Source organism: Schistocerca cancellata, chromosome 4, assembly GCF_023864275.1.
Source record: "Schistocerca cancellata isolate TAMUIC-IGC-003103 chromosome 4, iqSchCanc2.1, whole genome shotgun sequence".
Lineage (NCBI taxonomy): Eukaryota > Metazoa > Arthropoda > Insecta > Orthoptera > Acrididae > Schistocerca > Schistocerca cancellata.
In genome coordinates this window covers 656,374,246-656,386,562 of record NC_064629.1, presented here as the reverse complement: position 1 = coordinate 656,386,562, position 12,317 = coordinate 656,374,246, and the positions used below count along the sequence as shown (strand labels likewise).

The 12,317-nt window shown below is 37.5% G+C and overlaps 1 protein-coding gene across 2 annotated transcripts in view; it reads right to left on the bottom strand.

Moving 5' to 3' along the window:
- LOC126183376 (uncharacterized) overlaps positions 1-12,317 on the bottom strand; it is a 303,763-nt gene that overhangs the window by 223,381 nt on the left and 68,065 nt on the right. For both annotated transcript variants that reach the window (XM_049925308.1, XM_049925309.1), the window contains exon 5: positions 9,206-10,000. In XM_049925308.1, coding sequence (XP_049781265.1) covers positions 9,206-10,000 — 795 coding nt within the window. The remainder of the gene's footprint in view (positions 1-9,205; positions 10,001-12,317) is intronic.

The following is a 12,317-nucleotide window of genomic DNA, read 5'->3' as shown; positions in this document are numbered from 1 at the left end:
GAACTATCAGTTTAATAAGTCACTGCTGTAAAATACTAACGTGAATTCTTTACAGACGAATGGAAAAACTAGTAGAAACCAACCTCGGGGAAGATCAGTATGGATTCTGTAAAAATACTGGAACACGTGAGGCAATACTGACCCTACGACTTATCTTAGAAGCTATATTAAGGAAAGGCAAACCTATGTTTCTAGCATTTGTAGACTTAGAGAAAGCTTTTGACAATGTTGACTGGAATACTCTCCTTCAAATTTTGAAGGTGGCAGGGGTAAAATACAGGGAGCGAAAGGCTATTTACAGTTTGTACAGAAAGCAGATGGCAGTTATAAGAGTCAAGGGACATGAAAGGGAAGCAGTGGTTGGGAAGGGAGTGAGACAGGGTTGTAGCCTATCCCCGATGTTATTCAATCTCTATATTGATCAAGCAGTGAAGGAAACAAAAGAAAAATTTGGAGTAGGTATTGAAATCCATGGAGAAGAAATAAAAACTTTGAGGTTCGCCGATGACATTGTAATTCTGTCAGAGACAGCAAAGGACTTTGAAGAGCAGTTGAACGGAATGGATAGTGTCTTCAAAGGAAGATATACGATGAACATCAACAAAAGGAAAACGAGAATAATGGAATGTAGTCAAATTAAGTTGGGTTATGCTGAGGGAATTAAATTAGGAAATGAAACACTTAAAGTAGTAAAGGAGTTTTGCTATTTGGGGAGCAAAATAACTGATGATGGTCGAAGCAGAGAGGATATAAAATGTAGACTGGCAATGGCAAGGAAAGCGTTTCTGAAGAAGAGAAATTTGTTAACATCAAGTATAGATTTAAGTGTCAGGAAGTTGTTTCTGAAAGTATTTGTATGGAGTGTAGCTATGTATGTAAGTGAAACATGGACAATAACTAGTTTGGAGAAGAAGAGAATAGAAGCTTTCGAAATGTGGTGCTACAGAAGAATGCTGAAGATTAGATGGGTAGATCATGTAACTAATGAGGAGGTATTGAATAGGATTGGGGAGAAGAGAAGTTTGTGGCACAACTTGACTAGAAGAAGGGATCGGTAGGTAGGACATGTTCTGAGGCATCAAGGGATCACCAATTTAGTATTGGAGGGCAGTGTGGAGGGTAAAAATCGTAGAGGGAGACCAAGAGATGAATACACTAAGCAGATTCAGAAGGATGTAGGTTGCAGTAGTTACTGGGAGATGATGAAGCTTGTACAGGATAGAGTAGCATGGAGAGCTGCATCAAACCAGTCTCAGGACTGAAGACCACAACAACATATATTGTTGAATTTATAAAGAAAAAATGGGACAAAAAGTAGTACATCTTCGTTAGATTAGAAAAAATTAATCTCTAATAACTGAACTCAAATTTTTAAAAATCTTTGTGTTAAGTCGTAGCCAATATTCCAATAAATGATCTTTGAAAATTTCAACTTCCAGATCAAATACTTTCTGAGGAAACAAGCAAATCATAAGTGCTGTTTTAACATTGGAAAGAACTTTCCAGTGCCCCTTAAATGCAAGTGTCAATTCTGTAAAAGAATAACTATGTAAGCTGCATCGTTGTTTTGTTTCTGAGAAGTCCAATGGAGAACAGACATTCCGAGTTCCTTCTCTACATCCACTGCAACACTTTTGGTCACTTGGTAATCCCATACCTGTCACCATCATAACAACTGCATTTCCCATTTTCATTCTAGTTGCACTGAACATAAATTTAAGAAAGAGAATATATCTCAACTTTCAAGACAAAACAGAAAGCGCAGACTGAGAGATGGTGTACAATTACCAAGTAATTGGTTGAAGGGAAAGGTGTGGAGAAGGAACGGAGGTTAAAGGTCTGGAATGAGCTGCACATGTGGTGCAAAAATCACAGTTCCCAGCTGTAATTGACACAGGACACTACTACACAGCTGACCATTAACAATGATAACTCTGCTGAATATTGTCACATTGCAACGACAACTGAGACCAAATCCGATTGTATGGTTGTCAAATAAGAACAACACTTTTTTTGGTACTGAAGGCACGTTTATTATGAACACCAACGTGCATCCATAACAGAATTAAACTTGTGGTTGGGGATAGCTGGTATGTTTCATAATTTTAGTGGACTGCTGTTAATGTGAGGTAAATAATAACTCAATTTTCCTACCACTACCAATAACCTGGCACCCAGAAAGGACTCTCACTTTCATACACTAATTTCAGCTAAGAAACAATTTCTTCTTCAGTATAGAGATTATATAATACCCAATGCCACCCATTTTCATGAACTCAAGCTGCAACCAAGGAACCACTTTTGAACAATGAGAGATACGTAGTAAGTGATAACAATGTACTGTGGCTGTGAACACTTTGGCACTTGAGTAGTATTGTTTATCACATCCGAAACACTCTGGTTACACAGTATTTCATTGTTTTGCAGTTACACAGTGTTTCCATCTATTTTTTTCATTGTATCACATATATTGCATTGTTTAAGGTAATTTTATTTGTAAATAATTAAAAATTCAGTATTCTGGCAGTAAGAGTAGATGCATTGAGTTGAAGATGTCAATCGACTGAAAAAAGGAAAATCAACAGTTTCTCAGTTACACAGGTATTGTTTCTTCAACGACAATAAGTATGTAATCTAAAAATGTGACACTATTTACTGGTCCATGTATAAGGTTGACAGAACTGTAAGACAGAACAGGAAAAATCAGAGGGAGACAAAAATGCACCAACGCAAAATTTACAAGGAATGGATGCTGGCTCCACAAGTAAAGATTTGGAATATTTACATATTGCTACAAGACATTTACCATCTGAAGGAAGAGCCACACACAAGCCACATAAACACTGAGGCTAAAACCACATAATAGTCAATGACAACACAGTGCTTCACATTATCCCCTCCAGACAATATACTGTTTCCTTTAGCATTGTAAAAATGTATGGGTCAGTAGTTATTGTGTGTGTGTTCTTTTGCCAGTATACTGAAACGTTTAAGTTAGATGTGCATTCAGACTGTCATTAACCTGTGACAGGATCCCAGGTCGATTCCTAAAATTTTCCTCCTCATAATTATAAAGAAGAACTGTCATTTTCTTATCAATGCTTGTCCAGGATTTTTATCATCTTGAAAAACATTTACCAATGTTACAAAGGTTCGTAATTTAACTGTTCTGTAGTGTTATATTAAAATGTGACTTTCATGAAAAGTTAACCATTAATCTAAAAGATAAATTTTTCTTCATAACTAAACATCATTTATACATATATGTAACTCTTGCTGTTAACAAAAAACAGTGCAAAAAAACAAGTCTCTCACCAGATCGGTTACACAATGAAGAATAAACTGAACAGCAACTTTAAGTGTTACATGATGTCATTTCTACAATTTATAAAAGCTGTGGAACACCAACAAAAATTAATCATCAAGTTGGGTTTAACATTTCATTGGTTGCAACGTGTGGCAAGTGCATGTTCATTTATGTGTATCTGTGATTATGGGGCATCTACATAAAGAAAGGCTTTCTCATGAAACAGTAAAGTTAAAGAAGAGTATTAGTTACTCACTGAAATCTTGGGTTTAATAATTACAATTTCCTTGCTTACTAAAATGTACATCCACTTTGGACTGATGAGCAGGATGTAACCTTGTTACCACTCTTAACTACAGTTTTGTGCAACTTAACTAAATGATTTAAAATCTGCATTTCTTTGTATTCTTATTACAGCGTGATTAGGAGACAAATAAACAGATCTGTATGCCATGCCAAAACAATCTGCTGTATGTGTGAGAGGGTGTTAGAAGTAGCTGACACTAGACCTACACTGATCAAAGAGCTTTAATAAAGACAGTTCCCTTAGATAATTACAAGTGCTTCTTCATAAGTTATTTAAGAATTTCAATACATAGTTATGGTAAGCCACCTAATCCCATGAACATTAAAATACAGCTGTAGTAAAAGTTTTTGTGGCGTAACAGGCATTTACAATCTTAAGTCATCATAGATCAACCCAAAAAGGTGTAATCAAATGTATCAGTGTTAACGCAACACATAATTACTAATATGAATAAGTATTGGCAAAATGCCAGCAATCTTACAGCATAGTGATTAAATATTTGAGATAGTAGACACAAAAGTGAAGATAATGTAAACAAAACAGAAAATTTAAGCAAGTAACAAATTCTACTAAGAAGATTGGAGATAAAATCATTCATCTGAATACAAAGACACATTGTTATCATTATGTTACTAAACAAATGCTGCATATCACACTGTACACAATAATTTAAATACAGGGAAGAGTAAGAGATGGCCACCACAATTATTATATAGTCAAGGAAACAACTAAAAACGAAGTACATAAACTGAGAGGGAAAAGAACCCAGAACAGTTCTCAAATTTACAAGAAGGAAAAAGCATATAGTAAGCTAATAAGAGAAGCCGGATCTAGGTATAATGCCTGAGAAGGCAAGGTAGGAAGAGAGAGATCAAGCTAAAGTCAATAACATTTTTTATCAACATCAAACAGTAGTGAGTGACTGAACACTCAAATGATACATCTCAAAGCAAAAAGAATACATAACATCACCAGCAAGGGTCAAAATTTTGTGTGTGTATTAGATCACAGAATCTTCTGGTGTGATTATCTCTAAAAATATTTGCATTAAGATGACCTACAACAACTACATATTGCAGTTTTTAGCTTTGTGTAGAAGTACTTCAAATTATTTCAGGTAATTGTTTATATTAAAGCTAGATGGTCAGTATCAAACTAATGTCAGCCACTTGCCTCCCTGGATAATTATCTGCACTGCTACTGCATGTCAGAACACTGATTGTGGAATACTGATCTTGATTTCAACATTTAATTATATGGTGATTACTCTTTCCTTACAGTTCTTCAGAATTGTTAGTCTTTTATAGTCTTGTAGATTACAAACATTATATTCAATTCTTATTAGTGCATATCCTGTCATAACAAAATATTTGGTAGTTCACTATCTGTTAAAATCAATCTCTCTCTCTCTCTCTCTCTCTCTCTCTCTCTCTCTCTCTAAAATACATCATCTTTCACATCTCAAGCATCTCACAAAATTGTGAACCCAAGTATACGTGCAATATTGTTAATAAATATATCTACTAAGAACCTTGATATCACAGAAGTTTCAGTAATTTTCGAAGGTCTAGCCCTCAGCCTTACACCCATATTCAACCATGCTGGACTGGACAAAGGGCTATTCTACCCTGCAATGGAGACACTTCTTTGCTACCAACACCTTGAACTAAAACAGGCCAAACAGAACACTTTGCCATGATTCTTCCAATTCATACCTTTATTTATTTTATTTATTTATTTACTTATTGTTCCGTCGGACCACATTAAGGAGAAGTCTCCATGGTCATGGAACGAGTCAATACATGAAATTATAACACGATTGTAGAAACAGATAAAATGAAATATAAGAAACATATTCAGGCGACACGTCATTAGTTTAAATAAAGAAATCAAGAATGTAACACTGGAGTTTGCTTAATTTTTTAGCTCTTCCAGGAGCTCCGACAGAATAGGAGTAGTTAGCCATGAGGAAACTCTTCAGTTTAGACTTAAAAGAGTTTGGGCTACTGCTGAGATTTTTGAGTTCTTGTGGTAGCTTATTGAAAATGGATGCAGCAGAATACTTCACTCCTTTCTGCACAAGAGTCAAGGAAGTGCATTCCACATGCAGATTTGATTTCTGCCTAGTATTAACTGAGTGAAAGCTGCTAACTCTTGGGAATAAGCTAATATTGTTAACAGCAAACGACATTAAAGAAACTATATACTGTGAGGGCAATGTCAGAATTCCCAGACTATTGAATAGGGGTCGACAAGAGGTTCTCGAACTTACACCACACATAGCTTGAACAGCCCGTTTTTGAGCCAAAAATACCCTTTTTGAATCAGAAGAATTACCCCAAAAAATAATACCATATGACATAAGTGTATGAAAATATGCGAAGTAGACTACTTTTCGTGTTGAAATGTCACTTATTTCAGATACGGTTCTAATGGTAAATAAAGCGGCATTTAGTTTCTGAACAAGATCCTGAACATGGGCTTTCCACAACAGCTTACTATCTATCTGTACGCCTAGGAACTTGAACTGTTCCGTCTCACTTATAACATGCCCATTCTGTCTGATTAAAATATCAGTTCTTGTTGAAATGTGAGTTAGAAACTGTAAAAACTGAGTCTTACTGTGATTTAGCATCAAATTATTTTCCACAAGCCACGAACTTATTTCATGAACTACATTATTTGATAATGTTTCAATATTACACACAAGATCCTTCACTACCAAGCTGGTGTCATCAGCAAACAGAAATATTTTTGAATCACCTGTAATACTAGAAGGCATATCATTTATATAAATAAGAAACAACAGTGGCCCAGCACCGATCCTTGGGGAACGCCACATTTAACAGTGCCCCATTGGGACTGAACATCATTACCACTCTCAATATTGCGGAGAATTACCTTCTGCTTTCTGTTCTTAAAGTAAGAGGCGAACCAATTGTAAGCTACTCCCCTTACTCCATAATGTTCCAACTTCTGCAGTAATATTTTGTGGTCAACACAGTCAAAAGCAAGCCTTCGTTAAATCAAAGAAAACACCTAACGTTCGCAACCTTTTATTTAATCCGTCCAAAACCTCACAGAGAAAAGAGACTATAGCATTTTCAGTTGTTAAGCCATTTCTAAAACCAAACTGTACATTTGACAGCAAATTATGTGAATTTAAATGCTGCAGTAACCTTGTATATACAACCTTCTTGATAACTTTAGCAAACACCGATGGCATAGAAATAGGTCTATAATTATCAACATTATCCCTGTCTCCCTTTTTATAAAGTGGCTTCACTAGCGAGTACTTTAATCGGTCAGGAAACCGACCACTCCTAAAGGAAAAGTTACAGATATGGCTAAGTACTGGGCTAACATACATGGAACAATACTTCAGTATTCTGCTACATACCCCGTCATATCCATGAGAGTTCTTGGTCTTTAGTGATTTAATTATTAACTCAATCTCCCTCTTGTCAGTATCATGGAGGAGCATTTCAGGTAACAGTCTCTGAACACTTTTTTCTACGAGCGCTATACGATTCCCTGTTGGGACTAGGTTTCTATTTAGTTCACCTGCTGTATTCAGAAAGTGATTATTAAATACTGTACATATATGCGACTTATCAGTAACACGGACATTCCCACTACGCACTGATTCTATGTCCTCGACCTGTCTCTGCAGACCAGCCACTTCCTTTACGACTGACCATATGGTTTTAATTTTATCCTGAGACTTAGCTATTCTATCTGCATACCACATACTTTTTGCCTTCCTAATAACTTTTTTAAGCATCTTACAATACTGTTTGTAATGGGCTACTGCATTTAGATTGTGACTGTTTCTAACGTTTTGATATAATTGCCACTTTGTTCTACAAGATATTCTTATACCTTTAGTCAGCCACCCAGGCTGCCTGTTTGTGCTAGTACCCTGTTTTGAATGTTCTAACGGAAAGCAACTTTCAAAGAGCACGAGAAAAGTCTTGAGGAAAGCATTATATTTATTGTCTACTGTATCAGCACTATAAACATCTTGCCACTCTTGTTCCTTGATAAGGTTTACAAAAGTCTCTACAGCAACTGGATCAGCTTTCCTAAAAATTTGGTAACTATATTTAACCTGTGTTGCAGCACAAAAATCTTTTAGACTTAAAATTTGTGCATCATGATCTGAAAGGCCATTCACCATTTTGCTAACAGAATGCCCTTCTAGTAATGACGAATGAACAAAAATATTGTCTATGGTTGTTCTACTTTCTTCAATGTGACACATCCTTACTCCCATTCAACAACATCCAGTAACCTACCAGGAATTCCCCACCTCCAACTTGGCCTCATCTCCTTATCCCTGTTCCTTCCCAGCAACAAAAAATCTCTTGATGGAAGACAAAGCAGCCATCCATATTCTTAAAAATAGATTACGATTTCATCATTTTCCCTGTAAATAAAGGCTCTGCCACTGTGACTATGAATTTCAGTGACTAACAGGCGAAAGTTCTCCACCAACTGTCAGATTCTTCCCTCTAAAAGCTGTCACATTAATCCAATCACAGAAGTTCAGCATAATCTCAAATCATTAGAACCACCCCAAAAGCTTTCCACTACTCCATTTCCTTCCTCACTCCTCAACCCCAACCCCCTTTCTCCCCACACATCCACAAACCTAACCAATCTCAACATCCTATTGTAGCTGGTTACTGTGCTACTTCGCCCCCTCCCCATAGCCACCCAAAATAATATCTGCCCTAGGTAATCAACATTTCCAAATAACTGCCCACAGCCTAGCTTCCTATACCAAGCAGGCCAATCACTTTCTTCAGTGCTTCTTCAGAATCCTACCCCTGTTACCACCTCACCAGGTTTTCTGCTTGCCACTGTTGAAATCCCCTCCCTATACATTAACAACACATGATCAACTATATCTACATCTACATACACATTCCAAAAGCCACTGTATGGTTCATGGTGGAGGGTAACTTGTACCACTACTAGCCATTCCCTTTTCTGTTTCACTCTCAAATAGAGCGAGGGAAAACGACTAAGTACATGACTCCATACAAGCGTTAATGTCTCTTCTAGCTCAATTACACTGATATCTTCTTGATCTGGAACCAGGGTCAAGAAATACTATCCTCTTTCTTCCAAAGCATTAATGCTATTATCCTATCAATTTCACCTATTCCAGCTCCATATACCCACCTTCCTGAACCTTTATGCCCACCTCTCTGATCACACAGTAAAACTTCCAAACATGTGAAACTCTCCTGTGTAGTCTCATCGCTCATGGATGGTGTATCTGCAGTCACAAGCCAGTATGCTGAAGACTAAGGTCTTTACAGAGAGGCACTACCACCCCAAATCTAGCTGACCAAACAGATCTCGTGTACTAAAATTACATATATTCCTAGTCCTATAAACATCCCCATTAAACCTCACTCACACATATCTCTCTTCCAACCTCTCTAAAAGTTTGAATAAATTTAAAGTTTATAAACAATTTAACAGATACAGTCTGCAATACATACTTTTGTCCTTGTAAAAATGCATTTACTTTTATTAACAACAAACAGCACTGCAAAAATTTTAAAGGAATTAATTACCTGCAATTCACACCATGCGACAGCAACACCAGTCTGTGTATCAAGGCCTTTGTAGACTGTCTTAAAGCTTCCTCGTCCAACTTCCTCCTCAAACTTCAAGAATCTTCCATCAGGTGATGCTCCAATTGCCTTTTCTTCGTCATCTTCATCACCACTGCGAACACGACGATTAGCTGTTTGTACCAGCGCACCTTTCTCTATGTCAGAATGCAATGTGTCACTTTCTTCTTCTTCTTCATCATGAAAATCTGATCTTTCCTCCTCTTTGGGACATATCTCAAACGATTCTGATGCAGTCGTAGTCCTTGACGACTGTGGTGATGTGGGATATGGATCTGCTTTGACCTGTGTGAATTTTCTTATTTTAAATTGGCCTATTTGTGCAAAATGAGGTTCTGGTTCTGTCAAAGTACTATGTGCACTTAAAATCTTTGGTTCTGTAGTAGTTTTAGTTGCATCTTCCAGGGAATTCTTTCTTGGTGCTCCAACAGCTGGAATGCATTTTGTTTCATCTTCTGAAGATGGATTATCTGATGTTACCTCTGAATAACTACTTGAGTCAAAGTGTAACATGCTAACAGGAACTGACCATTTAACTTTTGGATGTGAGAGTTCAATTTTTTCAGACTTGTTCTCACTTGATTCACCAGTTGAACCAGTTGAGGTCCTGTCAATTTTTGAGGCCTTATCGCCATCTGTGCCAGCTGGGTCTTCACAAACACTGAGAATCTGTAAGCCATCTGTACTTTCTGATGAAACTGAAAGGGACAGAATACTTGGCTCCACAACAGCAATCTGAAAATTGAAGCAAACAGAGCCAACTGTGATTATGTAACTAATTACAGAATGAACAGAAATAATATGGAGCACGCACATACGGATACACACACACACACACACACACACACACACACACACCATTTTGCCTGATAATTAATCAAAACAACATGTCACAATGGTTCATATAAGTGGATTTGTTCACTGGGCTGTACCAAACATTGATTCAACTACAGAACTGGTAAGTGATCATGTACAAATCTACTTCATTAAATCTTGAGAAGTTACTGTGTAAAAATGTCACTTTAATCAGAACTGCTTGATCGTAAAACTAAAATTCTGGAATCAACAACGGTGAGTCATTATAGAATTTTGCACAATTCAGCAATGGTGATTGTAAAACAGTCCAGTCCCAATTTCAGTGTGTGTGTGTGGGGGGGGGGGGGGGGGGGGGCGCTACAATTTTTAAATATCCCGTATCTATTAGAGTGAAGAATAAAAGTAATAACGAATAGTAGACACCAATTATTAACTTTTAACTTTGTTAAAGAAAAACAAGTTGGATAGTTATAAATTCACTGTGTCTTTTGCTTTCTTTCTGTAACTGAAAGAAAGAAATAATAACAATTAAAACCAAAAGAAAAATTGGGTTATAGTACATATCACTCCTAGTAGAATATGAGTCCAGTGAGTCAGAAAAGGAAGATACTGGTTCTTGTTGATAACTGTCCAGCACATCCTGTACTCTCTGGTTTGGACAATATTGAGCTCATTTTTCTTCGTACAAATATGACAAGCTTATTGCAGTCCATGGACCGAGGAGTAATGAGGAGTCTGAAATGACACTATTGTAAGCTCATATTACTGAAAATGATACAATACATTGAGAAAAAGCAAGACTATTCTATTATACTGATGGATGCAATCAGATGCATTACGAAATCTTGGAGCCAGGTCACAACCCAAACCATCAAGAACTGTTACCATCATACGGGAATTACAACTGAAGGAAAAAATCCACTGAAACTGAAGACACGTTCAATGACACTGATGGCGTGCCACTACCTGCTTGGACTGTTTCCCGTTCTGATTGTTCCATTTCCCAGGACAGTCATCACTGGCAGTGGGCTGCCTCCCCCTGTGAGAGAGACATGTCTTTGAGATAGTGATATCATCTATTTTTAAAGGGTTGTGGGATACTGTATCTGCCTGCTAGCTGATTCCTCCACACACCAGGCAGGTCGTGCAGGCAGCCGCCCCACCAGGGCAACGTGTGTAAACGGCTCTCATCAACACCAAGATATTTTCCTTGTTTGATCTGGGCTGCTTACCACAGAGTTTCACATTGCCTTCAAAGTGTCTGGTGGCACCAACTTCACCAACAGACAGCATGCCTGTCAGCAGGGAGCGCAGTCAGTAGGGCACTATTTTGCTATGCCAGGGCATCCAACTGCATCTGACTTTTTAGACCATCGCTAACTGTGCTGAACAAGTTATGCTCTAGGCCTCAAGCCAGCAGTACCAGCAGTTCCGACCAGCTGCATCAGGAATTCAGTCCCAATGTTACAAGGTGGCAGTACCAGTTATTTTGTCTCACTCAAGAGGTCCAACTGCCAGATCCAGCCCAGTTCGTTGTGGTCTTCACACACATCACATCATCCGTCATACGCTGGCAGCACTGGCCCAGTAATATTGCAGGTCTTCCACACCGCTGCTTACCATGACTCTGGGTTTTGTCGTGTACGCAAATCAAAGACATCACAGGAGAGACATTTCTATTGTATGTAGATGTGCAGCTATTCATTCAAGGAAATTGTAATTGACCTTTGTTTTGTTAACATGCAGTTATTCTTTCAAAGTGTCTGATCACTCTTCAGTACAAGGATACTTCAGTTTAAAAGTTTGCATAAGACAACTAAAAGCACAATGCAGTCCTCAGATGAGAGAATGTTTGGTTCTATTAACAAGGACAACTGGCTGGTGATATTGGAGACTTGTTTTGTGTTAAAATAATTAAGCTGGAAATAAGAAAAGTGAGGTTATGTTGCAACAAATAATAGCCATTATCGAGCTTAATTCATGACTAAAGATGTTAGAAATCAATAAAGTGCAGATCTGTAAGGAGTTCCTATTCTATATCAGTTTGATTCTTCAAAGTGTGTAGTCAATGCATCTATGTGTGTATCTTCCATTTTGAAGTATTTTCAGTTTTTTAGCAAATTAATGAGAGCATATTCTGATTATTTTGGTGCACATCAACACATCTTGTCGTCATATAGACATAAATAGTGAAGTACGGGTAAGGACTGTTCTTATTGGAAACAATTAAGGGGAA